This window comes from Centrocercus urophasianus, unplaced genomic scaffold (assembly GCF_019232065.1).
Source record: "Centrocercus urophasianus isolate 14NV4802_14NV808 unplaced genomic scaffold, USGS_Curo_1.0 seq_16, whole genome shotgun sequence".
Classification (NCBI taxonomy): Eukaryota; Metazoa; Chordata; class Aves; order Galliformes; family Phasianidae; genus Centrocercus; species Centrocercus urophasianus.
The window spans coordinates 10,189,963-10,207,889 of NW_024884711.1; the positions used below are offsets into that span (position 1 = coordinate 10,189,963).

The 17,927-nt window shown below is 47.3% G+C and overlaps 1 protein-coding gene across 1 annotated transcript; it reads left to right on the forward strand.

The window, feature by feature from the left end:
• The first annotated feature begins 1,515 nt into the window (after positions 1-1,515).
• EOMES (eomesodermin) lies at positions 1,516-5,957 on the forward strand. Its single transcript, XM_042817203.1, has 6 exons — positions 1,516-2,267; positions 2,390-2,544; positions 2,719-2,840; positions 3,287-3,445; positions 3,535-3,596; positions 4,237-5,957. The coding sequence occupies exons 1-6, from the start codon at positions 1,516-1,518 to the stop codon at positions 4,970-4,972; spliced, it is 1,986 nt and encodes a 661-aa protein (XP_042673137.1). The 3' UTR covers positions 4,973-5,957.
• The last annotated feature ends 11,970 nt before the right edge of the window (positions 5,958-17,927 follow it).

Consider the following 17,927-nt stretch of genomic DNA (forward strand, 5'->3'; position numbering starts at 1 on the left):
CCCAGCGGCCGCGCTGCTCCATGCAGAAGCGATGAGCGTAGGACACTTCTTTGTAGTGTCCCTCGTTCGGACTCAAAAATTGGGAATACTGTTATCCAGGAGTGAGCAGGTGGATAGGGCCGGGGGTGCTTCAGTGCCGGTGCCACCAGCCCCCGGGGGGCGGGCCGCCCCCCCCCGGCTCCCCACATGCGTATTTGCTTGCCCGCAGCCGGAGGCGGGCACAGCGGGAGCTGCTTCCCCCGGTCCCTCGCTCCGCTCCGGGGCACGCAGCGAGCCCCCCGACCGCCCAACCGCGTCTCGGCCCCTGGTCCAGCTGCTCGGTTAATTACAGGCTATTATCGCGGTGGTCCCGGTGAGGATCCTCGGAGCTCTACGCGGTGAGAGCCGCGGAGCCCCGTCCCTTCCCCGCGCGTCTTTCCACCCGGCAACGAAATCCCGGCTGCGCCGCGGGTCTCCTTTACGTTTTGCCGCGGTGAGGGGGCAGGGATTCCGCAGAGCTCCCCGCGAAGCGCCGGGCTGCGGGGAGAGGGCGAGGGGCTGCGCTTTGGGAGCTGCAAAGTCGTTCGTGCCGAACCGCAAGGGCGCGTCAATATTCCTAAATATCCGCTGCCCCGCGCTTCGGAGCAAAATGTTCCCCTTCGAGTAATGCGCGGAACAGATTGGTTCCACGGCTCGGGATCTGGCACCCAAGCGAATCCGCCCTGCCTTCCCGGACGGGGATGCTGAAGGGGAAAGCGCGTTGCTAGAATCCTCCACCGAGTTCCCGAACACTGAACTTGTACCCGGCTTCCAAGGAGACTGCCCCATTAACGTGCCACTTCCCCGGGATTGATGCCGCCCGGGGAGCGAACAGGGGCCGGCAGCCGCTCGGCGGGGCTGGGGCACAGCCCCAATTGTTCCAACGGCGGCACGGCCCCGGGGGGCCTGGGGGTGGCCCGCCCCGTCGCAGCGGCCCGCCAGGTGGCCGTCCTCCATCCTTCCCTCCCTGCTGGGCTCTGCTGTTAGCTTCCATCCCGGTTTCTCTCTGGACCCCCAATTCCTGCTGTGCCCAAGCCTCGTGCGCCCGTTGCTACCCAGATCAGAAATAGTGGTTCGTTTTCCTATGTGTTTTTCCTTTTTTTTGGGGGGGGGGGGTGGGGCGGGGTAAGAGGGGGGACCCGGGCTCGCCGCCGGCTCAGCCCTCCCCCGGAGCGGTACGGGCGCTGGGCAGACCCGCCGGCTGTGGACGGGGGGGTCGAGGAGCGGGGGGACACGCGCACCAGAGTCACAGGTGACTTGTTCCAATTAGTAGCTGTCTAATTAAATTAGTGTCACCCGGCCCAGCCAATGGGCCGGCGGGGGTGGAGGGCGGCGAGGAGGCAGCTCGGCACAAGCCCCTCCCCGGCGGCCCGAGCGGCCCGGCGTGCCGGTATAAATGGGCTCGGCGGAGCCTCGGCGCAGCGCTGCGCGGCCGCGGGTCGGGGCCGGCATCGGGTACCGTGGGGGGTTGTGCAGAGCCGCCGCCGCCCGCCGAGGATGCAGCTGGGAGAGCCGCTGCTGGCGGCGGCGGGGGGGGGCCTGCCGGGAGCCCCCTTTTATCCGCTGGAAGGCGGCGGGCGCGGCGGAGGGACCGGAGCCGGAGGAGGCGGCGGAGCCGGGTCCCGCGGGCCGCCCCGCACGGGCTCCCCGGCGCATCTCGACCTGGACAAGGCGGCCAAGAAGTTCGCAGCGGCTCCGGCCATGCTGGGCGAGCCCGACGGGGGGGAGCCGCCCTTCGCCGCTCCGAAGCCGGACGGCCGCAAGACCACCCCTTGCGGGGAGGAAGAGCTGCCCTCGGCCGCCGCCGCCCGCTACTCCATGGACAGCCTGAGCCCCGAGCGCTACTACTTGCAGTCCCCCGGGCCGCCCGTCGCCGAGCTGGGGGGGCCCTGCGCTCTCTTCCCGTACCCGCCCGCCGCGCAGCACGGCGCCGTGTACCAGGCGCCCGGCGGGCCGCGCTACCCCTACGGCTCCGTGCTGTCCTCGGGCGGCTTCGCGGGCGCCGTGTGCCCGCCCGGAGGCAGGGCGCAGTTCGGGGGAGGCGGCGGGTACCAGTACGGGCAGGCGGCGGCCGGCGGAGCCCTCTACGGCCCCTACCCGCCGGCCTCGGGTTCCTGCGGAGGGCTCGGGGCGCTGGGGGTGCCGGCGGCCGGGCCCGGGCTGCGGGCGCAAGTCTTCCTCTGCAACCGGCCGCTCTGGCTCAAGTTCCACCGGCACCAGACGGAGATGATCATCACCAAGCAGGGCCGGTAAGCGAGTGGGGGAGTTCGCAGGGGGGAAGAGAAGGAGAAGGGGCCTCTCGGGAAATCCCGCGGCCCGAGCCTTCTCCCCGTACCGTCCCGCATGCCGTATGTTTTCCTTCTGTCCCCAGGCGGATGTTTCCGTTCCTGAGCTTTAATATCACCGGCCTCAACCCCACCGCCCACTACAACGTCTTCGTGGAGGTGGTGCTGGCAGACCCCAACCACTGGCGCTTCCAAGGGGGAAAATGGGTGACGTGCGGCAAAGCCGACAATAACATGCAGGGTAAGTGTGGGCTTCCCGCCTGCTCTGCTTCCTAAGAAGACTCCCGATGCGGGAGGAGCTGCTCTCTTACGGCCGCTTTGAGACCCTCGTACGGGACGAGGACACCTGGGGGTCGCGGTGTAACGAAGCCCAGTGCTGTGCCCGGCTGCTCACCGCCTCGCTGCTTTCCTCCAGGCAACAAGGTGTACGTGCACCCTGAGTCGCCCAACACTGGAGCACACTGGATGCGGCAGGAGATCTCTTTCGGCAAGCTGAAGCTGACCAACAACAAGGGAGCCAACAACAACAACGCGCAGGTGAGTGACGGTGCTCCCGGGAGCCGTGTCGGTAGTGGCATGCAGCAAACAGAGCTGCTGCATTGCTGCTATGACTTGTTCTTTTCTTAGTGGGTTGTTAGTCCTTTAGTCCTGTAGATGTTTTTAAAAGGAGAAGCAGTGTCAGAAGTAGATGTGTAAATTTCTATCTTCGGCCACTATTTTCTTCAACTTCACGTTGCTCAAAATGTAGCAGTGTAGCTGATGGCTCTCAATTTCCTGCATTTGCAGGACCTGGCATATTAGCAACCTACACAGGCTGTAGCCCTTTGTTTCATTTGCTAGCAGTAAAAAACAAAACAAAACAAAAAAAAAAAAAAAACAAACAAACAAACAAAAAAACACCATTCCCAAGATGAGGTCAACCTTGCAGCCTGTGAATGTTGATGTGGGGTGCAGTTTGTTAACGTTCTCTCTTACTCTTTCAGATGATAGTCCTGCAGTCTCTACACAAATACCAGCCTCGGCTTCACATAGTGGAAGTGACTGAAGATGGTGTTGAGGATCTGAATGATTCTTCAAAGACTCAAACGTTTATTTTCCCTGAAACGCAGTTCATAGCAGTTACAGCCTATCAAAACACCGATGTAAGAATGGGTTGTGCAAAATGACAAGAATATAATGAAGTGTCGAAAGTTCAGCATGTCAACTCACTGTGCTCTGCTTTCATTTTTAGATTACTCAGCTCAAAATTGATCATAATCCTTTTGCAAAGGGCTTCAGAGACAACTATGACTCGTAAGTATGCCTGTAACTCTTATCTTGCAGCTGTTTGGGGAGGCACAGTTCTGCCCTCAAATGCTTTTATATATAAAAAGGAGAAACTTGGAGACGCTACTTAAGTTATTTAGAAGTAGAAATAGTGTCATTTTGCTAGTTCATGCACCCATTTAGAAGTTAAATATGTCTAGAGAGATAAATGGCCATTTAATTACTTAATATGCTGTCTCGATCCTGTTTAATATCCCACCAGAACCTTGCTGGCCTGCAGGCTGGCAGCAAAGCATCTGCTGTTGGAGTGGCAAAATAGCCATCTTCCAATTGTAAGGAAGACTTTTGCCTCGTGAGCAATTTCTGTCATCAAAAGGCCTTTGAAAGACCATAGGTGCATATACTCAAATCTGGCTTCTAAAAGTGCTGCCTTTCATTTAAGATGGCTTTGGCTGAGGAGAGCGGGTATGTGTAACAGCAGTATTCTACTGCTGTTTAGCATTTTCTACTGCTCTAGGAAAAGCAGCATTAACTCTGAAGGCTGATAGAAGGTCCAGATAAACACGGTTGTGACTCCTGTTAAGAACAGCTGCTTTCTTCCTGTTTGTTTTCTAATACCATATTTGGAATTGTAAAGAACTCTCAGTGTTTCTCTTTTATGTTGTAGCATGTACACAGCTTCAGAAAATGACAGATTAACTCCATCTCCCACGGATTCTCCTAGATCCCACCAGATTGTCCCTGGTGCCCGATACAGTGTGCAGCCATTCTTCCAAGAACAGTTTGTCAACAACCTGCCCCCCACCAGATTTTACAATGGCGAGAGAACCGTCCCACAGACCAATGGCTTGCTGTCCCCGCAGCAGAATGAAGAGGTGGCCAGCCCTCCCCAGCGGTGGTTTGTTACTCCCATGCAGCAGCCCAGTGCCAACAAACTGGACATGAACTCCTATGAGACGGAGTATTCTCCTAGCACCTTGCTGCCCTATGGCATTAAATCGCTCCCTCTTCAGACATCCCATGCCTTGGGGTACTACCCTGATCCAACGTTTCCGTCCATGGCAGGCTGGGGGAGTAGGGGCTCCTACCAGAGAAAAATGGCCACGGGATTACCTTGGAGCTCCAGGACGAGTCCTCCAGGCTTCTCTGAAGACCAGCTTTCAAAAGAGAAGGTGAAAGAAGAAATTGGCTCATCCTGGATAGAGACTCCACCCTCCATCAAGTCTCTAGATTCCAACGATTCTGGGGTCTACACAGGTGCTTGTAAGAGAAGGCGGCTCTCCCCCAGCACTTCGAGCAATGAAAATTCCCCATCCATGAAATGTGAGGACATTAATGCTGAGGACTATAGCAAAGACACTTCAAAAGGCATGGGCTACTATGCGTTCTATACCAGTTCCTAAAGCATCCTTTTGTTCCAATTGGCTATTTTTTCAGGGTGGCCTTTGTTTTTTTTTGCATTACAATTGCCAAAAAGACTCTTGCCTTCCACCTTAAATTGTCATGTGCAATTCTAAAGAAGGTGCCAAAGCTTTTTGACTGTTGCAGGTTATTAAGTAGGAAAAGCAAATCACAATATGATTTTTCTCTTAGAAGAAACAGCATGTGGAAAAGCTGTAAGCAGGAGCCTAGATTTTCTACAAGGTGGTTTATTTATTGGAGACACTGAAGTGTACAGTTTGGCTTGGCTCAGAGGCCTGATCAAATCCGTACACTGAGTGAGGAAATAGCAGTTGGATTCCAAATTTCACTTTCTTCCCTGCCTTGCCCCTCTGCTAAAGGGCACTGGGGTGGGGGCTGCGCATGCTGTTTTAAACAGAACTGTTTTCTTCAACTGTTGTTTGCAGGTTAGTTGACTAAGTTGGGCATTGCTCAGCTAAGGCTTTCTTTAGCAGAAGATGGTTAAAATAAGGCCTGCTCCAGGCAGCTGAACTTGAAGGTCTTGCTGCTAGCGATGCTTTTATAATGGCCAAATTCGACTTTTAGGGAAAGCATGCCTCCATCCCAAAAGCCTAACCTTTACTGAGGTGGCAAAAAAAAAAAAAAAAATCCAAGTGTACAGTTGTGTTTTGTCTAGGTACACTGTAGAATATTGTGGAATAATATATAGTTGACCTATAGCTGTTCAGTCAGAAGGACCTCCAGTGGTGCTTTGAAGTTCAAAATGCTTTTTTTTTTTTTTTTTTTTGTTAATCAAACTTTGCATATGGAGCATTGCAAAGAGCATTAGCAGATTTCTATTTGCGTGTATGTAAAGTGACTTTCAGCTGCCCTGTATCAAACTGGAAGTGATGTAACCTGCCCACTCTTCTTGCCTATAGTTTCAGCCATTTTAAACGGATCAACCCCAGAGCACTGGCACAAAAAATTCTCCTGGTGAAACTTGGTTCTGCTTTTATATGTACATAGTAGTAATTTTTAATAAACGTGGTGCTGCCAGGGATGAGAGTGTGGGTGGCATCTGCTTCTTTGCTTCTACCAGGTTGGGGGAGAGGAGGGAGCACAAATCTGTGTGTGCTGCATGGTTAAAGACTGGTGGGTTGTGATGGCTCTTAACTCCAACCACTTTGTGTAAAGTTGCTGTTTTGTCTTGCAGAGTGCAGATAAGGACGATGCTAGTGGTATTAATATTACTACTTTCATTTGGGGATTTTTCTCGTTTCACTCGTCCTTCTCTTTATCCAGCAAGATTCCGATCCCCTCCTTGCTTGCTGCCAGCCCCGAGGCGCCTCTTTTCCCATACGGGGGTGAAGTGCGAGCCCAGCCCGTCCCTAGGAGCCGGGTACGGCCCTGGCTCTGCCCCCGCCTCTTCCCGGAACGCGTTAAAACCTCCCCCGCGCCCTTATCTGGGGAGAAAGCCTCTCCTGGCGAGGTGATTGAATGTCGGCTCCCGCGGCAGCATCACCTTTCCCGAGGAAATGCAGGCGGTAATGGGATTAAGCTGTTAGCGATGCCCGCCGCAAACAAAACAGGGCAAAGACTCGGACTGGAGGACTTAGCGCAATCGAGGTGGGCTTTTGCAACGGGCTGGAGGGAGAGAGGGACGTCTTCCCGAAGAGATTTCTAGCGCCGAGTTCGGTGCACTTCCAGCGAGGCGTATTGTCGATTCGAGACGGGAAGATTCTTGCCGAATTTCTTAAACGGTGGAAAGAGCTTTTTCTTTTTAAATTCTTTTTTCTTTTTTTCCCCTCTCCTTTCAGTGGGGGTAAACCCGTTCCTCACCCCCCGCTTTCATTCTCGTGCACAGCGCACCGCAGTCGGGGAGAGCGGTTCCTTCTCTGTGTGGCGTTGGCTGAGGGCTGTACGTGTAAGTTTGCAATTCGCGATTAAAAAAAAGAAAAAGCAAGAAAAGGAAAAAAAGAAAAAAAGAAAAAAAACTTGTGAAAAGTCCTCACACTATTTAATAGAAACATAAGTGCCTGGCTGGCCCCAATTAACACCTTGTGATTATAATGCATTCCTAAAACGGGGTGTCAGACGCCAAATTGTGAATAAAGGCAGCTAATTAATCTTCATAGGATGACACCGATAAACAACTCAATATTTAAATAAAGATCAAGGAGCCGGACGCCTATTTGTTTATATTAGCGGAAGATAAAGTTAACTACCTTTGCGCTTCGCTTCGTAACGCCATTTACTGCGGCAAACAGCAGAGAGCCTCGACCCCGGGCTGCGCGCTCCTTATCGCGGGGGGGAGAGCGGGGGGGGCCAGGAAGGTCCCCTCATACGGGCGAGCAGCGCTGCGGGGACGCCCGGCCACTGGGAGCGGGGCTGGGGGGGATGAGCGCGGCGCCGGGGCTCCCCTCCTCCGTTTTCCCCACCCCTGAAACACGCTGCGAACGATTTGAGGCCGTTTGTTGCGATTTAACGGCTATCTCAAGTATTTGTCTGTCATTCGAGGGGAGATGCTCCAGCTCGGTGTTTATATGTATTTTTTTTTAACAGCGTGGGCGAGCAGCGGTAGATCAGAGGGGTTCTTCCCAGGGCTGAGCAGGATGGAGACCTCTCGTCGGTGAAGAATTTGGGGATTTTTCGTTAAAACAGCCCCGCTCCTGCACTTGGCTCGCTTTCCCAACGAAACTTTGCTTCTCTCGGCTCACCCCACGTTTCACCGCCGATATTTCGCACCCATAGGGGAAAACAAAACGACCCCGAGTCCCATCCCTTCCGACGGCTCTTCCCCTCGTCGTGAGAAGGGCCGCTCTCTCCGGGAGGAAGGAGCAAGATTTTTGTTGTTGTTGTTTTCTTTTCGAGTACGTGACAAAGGTTTTACTTTCAGTCTGAATTTCTTCCACCCTGCCCCATCCCCAGCGCCGGGTTTTCACAGCCCGCTCGCTGCTTTTCGCCTCCCCTTTGCTGCTTTACGAAGCTCCCTCAGCCGCTGCCTCCCTCTCCTCAGAGAAAAGAGCGGCGTTGGAGGCCGCGGAGGGGATTCACCCTCTGTGGTATTCCTCGGAAATGCCCCATCCCGGCCCCGGGTGCAGGAAAAGCCGGTGGTGAGCGGTTGGGGCAGCCCAACTCTGTGGAGAAAATGGTGCTGAGGTGATGGAGTGGGGCCTGGCAGCACCTCCCGTGTGCTATCCATCCCACGGAGCTGGGGTTTGCTACCGTAGATGCTGTTGTTCTTTCTTTCTTTTCTCTTTTTTTCACTCATTTGTTTGTTTCCTCTTCATTCCCCCCCTCTTTTTTCTTCATGTTTTTTTTTTCTTTTTGTACCTTTTCCCCTCTGCTGAAGTATCCAAAGCTCATTCCCCACCTTCCAAAGCAGCCGCAGCCCTCTTCATAATAATAATATCTCTAATGTAAATGTTGATCTAATCCTCATTGGAAGGACTTTAGTGCTTGCTGGGTATCGCAAATAAATAATCTGGGGGCGAATGCCATTAGGCTGAAAGCATGGAGTGCAAAATATGATTTGAATAAAGTGATAGGGTGGTATCTAATATTTCCTTTAGGGAGTACTATACTCCGAGCTGTCACAACCAATTGTGTGAATAGACGAGACTGAGGGATGTGATCCTAATCATATTGATGAAACATTCGTCTGAAAGACTGAGCGCAACCAGAAGGGACTCACTCGGAATACAATTAAATCCTAATCTGGGGAGGAGGAATCCTCTGCAGGCTTCCCTCTAACCTGCCACCTTCTCCCTCCTTTTCATTTTGGAGTCAAATAAGAGACAGAGAGAGAGGAAATAAAGACACGGAGTGCTGGGCCATTTGCCTGCTTGAATGACTGAACTGATGCTGGATGGGAAGGAGGTCGGTGTGCAGACCTGACCCTGTGGGGAACAGTAAATAAAGGCCTGATTTTGCTCACATGAGTAGCTACGTACCTACTGAAGGTTTCCACATGTGAGTGGTGTTATTTGGATGCAGAAGGCATGCATGTTAGGGGAAGTCCCTGTCTGACCACCAGTTCAGTCATGGGCTTGTAAGTAAAGTTGTTGTACGCTGTTTAGTTTTCATCCACAGCAAATAGATGATTTGTTGCTGATTGACAGTATTTAGTGGCAGAGGAGTAGTTATCCTGTCTCGAGCATTTTGTTTCTGCTGGGCCCTTCTTGTCACGGTCTCAGACTGCCTTCCAGGGTTGTACAGCACACAGGGTGAAATGACAGTAGTCTCCCAGTCCTCTTCATACTTGGTGGTATCCCGTTGGATCATGATAGAGACATTTGAAGTTAATGCTATAAGAAGAGTGACCTATTTTGATAATTACTTTCTCAGATCTTACTCTGAGAAAGTGGATGGTATCTGTAACAGTTCAAAAGCCAGGCTGACTGCTTTTTATCACCTATTGCTCTTGGGGAAGGTGCTGAACAGGTGCACTTTTCTAATGCATACCACCTTTTGGCTTAGACCACTAAAACTACGAATGCCTGAATTCACACAGCGATATTTTAAACTGGAAAAGCCGTCCTTGTTCTTCCTCCTGCTACTTTATGAAGTCAGGCTTCCTTTGAGTTTTTAAAATCCGAATCTGTTCTGATGTTTTCAGAGCTTTTTCAAAACCAGATGCTCTTTTATCAGCAAGACCAAGGTGAGTTCTTTCAACGTGGAGTGTTCTCCATGCAAGGACAACATTCAGCTCTCTTTTAATGGGGTGTGATATCTGCAAATGAGGGAAGGATGCATATGTGGAGTAGGAAGACAGCTAACAAATCTGCAGCAGGAGCTCTGAACTTGCCATGTCAGTGCACATTCTCTTCCACAGAGGTACGAGCTCTGCAGACTTATGGTTTTTGGAAAGATGTTTACTGTTGAAGTAGGTTTACTACAGTTATTGTAAAGAAGTATCATTTTAGCAGGTTTGTGAATGGAGTTCTTGTTAGAACTCATTTATACTTTGTCTATATATGCTGAGCACAAGGGATCCAGTTCTGTTATGATTTGTTCTTGTTTTCTTACAGTGAGGTAAGGATTTTATAGTCTACATTGGGCATTAATTGTTAAACTTCATGGAACTGTTAAGATCACTTTTATTTGTAGAGCAATAAAGTATGTGAAAATTCCTTGATATAACTGCAAATTTCCTTTGGGGATGAAAACAATCCACTTTTATTTTTAACCTGGACTTTTTGTTTGTACGCTCAAGAATAGCAAGCAGACTGATTTTAGGGACTTACCTTTGTGTTCACAAAATTGTTTGTAGTACTCTTCTATTTTTCTGGTGAGAAGAACTCTTCAGAAACTGACCTACTTGTGATGTGCTAGCACTTCCTTCTTCTTGATAAATTCCCAATGGCAGAAATATTATTACTTTAAATACTCTCTTTCCCCTATTAAATCTTCTCTTTGCTTCCTATAATGAGTAAGAATACGTGACAATGATATTCTTATCATGACTCAAGTCAAAATTTAGGCAAGCAGAGCTCTTAAACTGTTTCTTCAGAGGATGTGTCAACACACAGACGAATTTTCAGCAACTCTTCACAGCAGCAGGGAAACTTTATCCTCTCTCATACTCCAAATAAGACAGACGAAGCCCCACTTGTGTAGTCTCATTTCCACTGATACACAGAAAGTATCTTATTTTTCAGTAGCTTCGTTTTTTTAGGTCTCAAGATTATTGTTCAGCAAAATATTTTTTACTATTATCCCATCTCTTGTTACTTCTTTCTATGAAGGAAGGATTTTGCTTTGCTGCTTTTATATTGCAATTCCTTCTTAGGATCATTTGAGGGTAACAATAGGATGATTATTATTTTTGTCAGTTTTTGTTATTTTCTGTTTCTTTGGGGGGGAAATATCTTTGATGCAGAAGAAGAATTATGGCTGAGTCTATGGTTCTTGTTTTACTTGCAATGTTCCTAAATTTTGTGCCAGCGGCAATCTGAATAGCAGATAAATCCACCCTGTAAAGGTCAGTATGAAATCTGCAATTCCTTTCTTTATCCAATCTGCTTAAATTATATGTCCCTAACACATTTATTGGAATGCCTGCTGGCACTGGCCACCCTTATGTATTGGCCTGAATGGGTCAATATGTAAGGGTGATGGCTTGAAAACTAAGAATGTGGTTATTTTTCAGACAAACCAATTCCCAAATACAGTTCACTGTGCAACAGCAGCAGTGTTTGTGTTGGCACTGAGCAGAGAGAAGAAACAGCAGAAAGTTAGAATGAAAACCAAATATCCTTATTCTTGCAAAGGGATGCTGGTGACATCTTTCATCTGTTTAAACAGGAATGCTCATGACAATTATTTTTTTATTGCTTTGCCCTCACAATAACAGTGCATGACAGGTAACGCTTGAATGGCAAAGTCGGTACCCAAAGTAGTGATCAGTTTAGCTGTCAGTCCTTGAAAGCTTTTGAGGAGCTCTGTGTAAGTTCCCTGTCTGGAAGGCAGCGTGAGAGGACTTTCTGGTCCAATAGAGAATCCACAGTGGTACAGTCAGAGTAATTCTGTAGCTGTGAGAGTATCACAGAATCATAGACTGGCCTGGGTTGAAAAGGACTTTAAGATCATCTAGTTTCAACCCCTCTGCTGTGGGCAGGGTTGCCAACCATTAGACCAGGCTGCCCAGAGTGCAGTGAAGCACAGATTTACAGCATCTCCACAGTGCACTTAGTCCCCTTTCATCAGGAGGACAGCTGGCCCCTCAGAGGATGTGCTGTGAGTCTACTCTTTTCTGTTGCTTTTCTTATGTATTTACATCTTCAAATGCTGTGTGAGGGACAACTGTGCAAGTACTTCAGGTGGATATAGAAATAGTTTTCTACCTCTACCAAGGGGCAGGTAGATCTTGTGGTTGTTGTTACTGTTCAGTTGTTATTTTTGTGTTTTGTTTTGTCTGTGCTACAAAATGCAGCACAGTTTATCAATGTTAATCAACATCTAGAGTAACTGTGCGTAATAATCCGACTGTGGTTTTAGTTCATAAGAAATATGATGATGGTGTGGGTTCAATTCGTGCTTCTCTTTCAGTTCATTGCATTCTCTTTCTGTTCAGTGAGAGTCATTAGGGAAATATGTCCCTCCCTGGAAATGATCTGAAATTTTGGGGGTTTCAGGGCAATGTCCTCCTGCAGCTGCAGGAGGGATGCTCTGTTAAAAAAATACTGTTTCACATTTAGAATGAAGACTTTGTTTGACTCTAATACGTTATAATACACAATAGATGAAAAAACAAAACCACTGGGGTGTTTCACCAGAAAGTTTAAACAAACCCCCACAATCATTGATGAGATTGCTCTGATTAGCATGATGACTGATTTCTGCTAGACCAGACTGTGGGGCTTTTGTTTGCTTGGTTGTTTGTTTTGTTTTGTTTTTCGTGGTAGGTAGCTGAGGTAATGGGCCTTGTGTCCTCCTGCATTGAGTTGCACTCAGTCCCTTTAGGGATGCATGGGGGACTCAACGTGAGAGGCAAAGCCTTTCTGGAATTTATCAATATTCCCAGGAAATGGAGACTAAAAATATACAAAAACAACTTAGATCTCTTATCTCAGTGGGGGATTCTCCAAACCATGTAGCTCAGGGAGAGCCAAAGCAGCAGCAAACATGGCATGTTACATTCCTCCACTCTATTCACTTTCATTAGATTTGATCTGCTTAATTCTCCAACCTGCTATTAATATTGTTATGCTGAGAAGTGCTAATGGTCACCCATAATACTTAAAGGTCGTTGAAATATATAATGAAAACACACTATAGAAAGACTTGAAGACTGGCCATAACCACACCTAAAAATAATCCTGATGGAGACTGAGTGGATTAACTCTCTTTTGTCTAACAGCTAAAGCTTTCAATCTCGTCTATGATAACAGCTACAGAAGTTAATAGCTAGGCCAACGCATCTCGAGTCTTATAGTGCCTCTTTTCTGAAGGGAAAGAGTGAAGCATTTGGAAGGCGTTTGAGCTGATTTTAGAGTTCCACCAGCTACCAAGAAAAGAGGGATTTTTACTGGTCCTCAGTCTTTCGTTTTTAGGCTTGGTTTGTGGGTTCACTCCTTATGTTGTACCGAAGTGTGGAAGTCTTGTCAGTCACTTGTATCAAGAAATCAACAGAGGCCAGAAATTTGGGTTTCTTGTGCTCAGCAATGCTATTTCATCTGCAGATGTCAGAGTGGTTCTAGTTCCCATTGGGTACCAGGGGCAAAGATTATGAAGCTTGTTTCAGCTTTTGAGTGAAGTCTTCTTCTACTTTCCCCTTTTTATTCGGAAGCCTGCAGCAGGCACCTAGCATGACACAACACATTTCAGACTTCTCTGATTCTTGCCCATAAGATCTTGACTGCTTTGTCACTTTTTCCAAGCAAAGCTGTGTGCTGCAGACAGCTCTTCAGATAGATTGAAGCCTGCTTCCCAGCCTGGCTTTCCTCAAGAGCCTGCATCCATCCATTGCAGCACTCCAGCCACATGACCTGTCCCACTGTGAAGTTGTAAATCCCTTTGAGGGATCATCAAGTATTCTCTGTTCTATGGTTGGTTTCAGACCCCAGATACTTGCTTTAGGTTCCAAAGAGTGCAGAGTGAGTGATGCTTGTTGGAGCTGTGCCTTCTCATTATTTCTTTACCTCTCTGAATGCTCACTCTTTTTTTTTCAGAGGTCTGTTCCTTTTTCTCGTGTCCTTCATCATGTAAAAGGTAGCACTAAATGCACTTCAGTTTCTCATTACACTAGTTATGTTGTGATATAGGAGTGGGAATTCAGTGGTAGATGTTGCTGGCCCTTGCATTGCTTGGCAGTAGGGGGAATGCTCTCACGAATGCTCTCTAATCTTAGGGTTAATAGTCTCAAGGATATTTCCTCAATCATGACTGAGTCTGATAAGCAAGTATAGTGCAGCTTCTCTGAGCACAAGATTGCACAAGGACATGGACTGAATTGAAAGGTTTTATATCAGTGGAATGCTTCAGGAGCAGAAAACTAAATTCCTGACTACTATTGGTGTGCATGGGAAAGAGAAAACTTAGATGCCTGTAACAGCATTGACACATTCTCTTGGGACATCAGACATTGTGATTATTGAGCACTGGCAAGAGAAAGGGCACCAGAAAGGTACTGAGTAAAGAATCATTGTAGAATAATAGAATGCCCTGAATTGAAAAGGACGGCAAAGATCATCTAGTTTCAACCCCATGCTATGTGCAGGATTGCCAGCCACTAGACCAGGCTGCCCAGAGCCAAATCCAGCCTGGCCTTGAATGCCTCCAGGGATGGGGCATCCACAAGCTTATTGGGCAACCTGTTCCAGTGTGTCACCACCCTCTGAGTGTAGACCAATCCAACTGAGGAAGGTCAGCTGCAGAGCAGTTTGAAGATGACACCCATCAAACAAAACCTGCTGAAGGAATGTTAATTTTCATGACATGTACTGAAGAGATTTGGTCAAGCAAAATAACTTAATGGAAACTTGATGTTTAATGCCAGGTGCTTTCAGCATCTTTTTTTAATCCAACGTCCAGTTCTATAAAACCAGGCTTTTCACTTTATGAAACTATGGCTATGAGCACCATCTTTCCATTTTAGAGGAGAGGTGTTGGTAATTGCCAGGAAGTCATGCTCAATCCTTATTCTCAGAATTATCAGTGTCATGATGTGTGTTTGATATATGATGAATTTTGAGTGCTATTATTATTTTGAATACGCAAATACTCCTTGAATTTATATTTCTCCACTGCACAGATAGCTTGTGGAATGCTGTAAAGTTTATAAATCATTGTACTCACACAATCCATGTATTAGGCTATATTACGTAGGAAGCTAATACGAAGAAAACTCTATTCAAGCCACTACTTTACATTTCTGTGGGGAAAAAAGTTAAAGCTGGAATAAAAGATGCTAGTCAGGTAAATGAGCATTGGGTTTTATTTATTTATTTATTTCCTCTATCATATTATCTTTAATGAAAAGGCCACTGAAGTTCCTACAGAAATGTGGTAGCCACCTGTAGGATTTGCTACAAAATTATGAGTTGTAGAACTGAAACATCCTGATATCATGTCTGAGCAGAGTGACTGCGCTGTTGGGATTAAATGGGCTGGGTCCCAAACAATAGGTCTTCACCCTGTGCTTTTTCCAAAAGTACCAAGAATGTCTGAGACCAAATAAATGTTTTGTACAACTTTATTTTATTTTTTTTTTATGGCTAAGATTTGGATTTTATCACCCCAGCCTATAATGTTAAAAGCATATTTAACTTCCTGCTGTATGGTTGTGCTCATGGACAAATAGTATCCAGGGTTCTTTGCTAGCGATTGGAAGGGTCTTTAAGTCAAAAGTTCCACTGAAATAGGTCAATAGGTGCAGACTCTCTGGTTCCTGTGTCAGCTTTCCACCATGCTTTCTGTGTAATATTAAGACACTTCTGTACATTTTTATTCCAAATGAGAAATGTCATCTTCATTTCTAGTACAATCCTGGAGGTCTGCTGCCTTTTCCTGCCTTTTCATTGAACAGCTCTATTCTGAAAGCTGTTTATGACTTTCTCAGAGGTGGTTCTGAGTAGGTCAGGTATCTTCTCTGCCTGTGTTTCTGATAAAAATATTTGACATCAGTCCCTAAGGCAGAGCCTGATCTGCAGAGGGTGCTTGGTACAGGGTGTTGAAAAAAAGAACTGACTGCAGCAAAAATCAAGTGGTCAGCACTTGCTGAGGACAGGCCCCTGAGCTCTAGCGTTTAAATACCAAATTAGAGCTTTTCTCTTGTTGTTTCCACAAAAAGGGGTCCAATTCTGAAGAAGTACAACATAGAGCTACATCAGGAGGAAGCATGGAGGCTTTGCATATGGATCCTCTTTGCTAGAGCAGGGTCTTGGTTCCAGTTAAGTACTATTTGTCTATGTCCTGAACACATTTCTTTCAATGCTTGAGCTTCCAGATCCATCAGGAGCCACTACAGCTGTATACAGCATTTCTTACTGCTGAGGATGATCTTGCTTGCATCAAAAATTGTGCTCTGTAACCTGTTGATGCTGATTTCTAAATCATGTCGCTTGTTTTAACTTGTGGTAAGATCTACAGTGTCACAACATGGGACATCCCTATGAAGAATTCTAGTTGATGTAGAAGGTTTCAGGTCTTTTATAAGCAGGTAGCCTCAGTTTCCAGCTTCTCTATAGAATCATATCATAGAATCATAGAGTGGCCTGGGCTGAAAAGGACCACAACGATCATTTAATTTCAACCCCCCTGCTATGTTCAGAGTCGCCAACCACCAGACCAGGCTGCCCAGAGCCACATCCAGCCTGGCCTTGAATGCTTCCAAGGATGAGGTGTCCACAACCTCCTTGGGCAACCTGTTCCAGTGCCTCACCACCCTCTGTGTGAATAACTTACTCCTAATATCTAACCTAAACCTCCCCTAGCTCAGTTTAAAACCATTCCCCCATGTCCTATCACTATCCACCCTTGTGAACAGTTGCATCCTCTCCTGTTTATATGCTCCCTCCAAATACCAGAAGGCCACAATGAAGTCTCCCCGGAACCTTCTCTTCTCCAAGCTACACAAGCCCTCAGCCTTTCCTCACAGGAGAGGTGTTCCAGCCCTCTGATCATCTTAGTGGCTCCCCTCTGTACCCGCTCCAAGAGCTCCATGTCCTTCCTGTGCTGGGGGCCCCAGACCTGGATGCAGTGCTGCAGATGGGGTCTCACAAGAGCTGAGTAGAAGGGGACAATCACCTCCCTCTCCCTGCTGGCCATCCCTTTTTTAATGCAGCCCAGAACACAGTTGGCCTTCCTGGCTGCAAACGCACACTGCTGGCTCATGTCCAGCTTCTCATCCACCAGGACCCCCAAGTCTTTCTCTGCAGGGCTGCTCTCAAGGAATTCTTCTCCCAGTTTGTACAAATACCTGGGATATTGCAATTTCAGCACTTCTGATTGCAAATGTAATGCTTGAGGTGTACCTCAATCAGTGTAGTAATGGTAAGGGACCACCTAGCACTTTCCTAAGCAAGCAAGAACACACAGCCCACAGTCTTTTCTATCCAATCTGGAAAAGGCAAAAATAGGGGGTTTGGTAGAAGAAGGATATAAATACTATCCTCTGACACAGGTTGGGAACTTTCCCTGTAGAAGTAGGATACTGGTTAGAACTGGAGATTTTCCAAGGCCAGGGTGCCTTCTGGCTAGGCAAAATAGACACTGTCACAAAGGGCCAGGTGTTGCCATCTGCACACTGAATAGCATTTGCTATTATAAGGAGTCTCACTGAAAGCCATTTACTCATGTATCCCTATTGAAATTAGTCATTGAAATTAATCAGAATATGTAGAATCAGAATAGTAGAATATGTTGAATAAGGCCGTAGGATTAGTCACATAAAATTGTTGCTCTTTAAAATGAATTTAAACACAGACATATAGACCAGTGCAGTGCTGGTCCTGAGATCTCATTATTTTGAGGAGACTTGGGATTTTTGTGTTGGGTGGTTTGTTTGTTTGTTTGTTTTTTTTTTTGCTTTTTGTTTCAGCAGGTGTGGGTGCATGAGAAAGAATTGTCAGGGTAAGAACAAGACTTATTTTTCTTTCAGTTCTAATGAGAAAAGAATTGGCTTAGAAAAGGAGAAGGTTTTCCTCTCTTAGATGTTATCTAAGATGCTGCCTTATTCCTTTAAGAGACAGAGATTTCATGTGTTATGTTACATAGTGCCCCCCAAAAAGATGCATATCTTTTGCCTGGGGTGAGCAACTCTTGAGATTTCTGAAGTCAGGTTAGTACATTAACACCTTGGATTTAGGTAGCACACGGCTACAAGCAAATGTCTTTGGATGATAGAAGCAAATCAGACACTGCTTTTGTATGTCACAGGAGATTATTCTATTTTAGTGTTATGCCCTTTGGCTTTACAAATGCACCTGTAGTGCTCTTGTTATTATTGCAAAGAATCTTGGTAGAATTAATTTA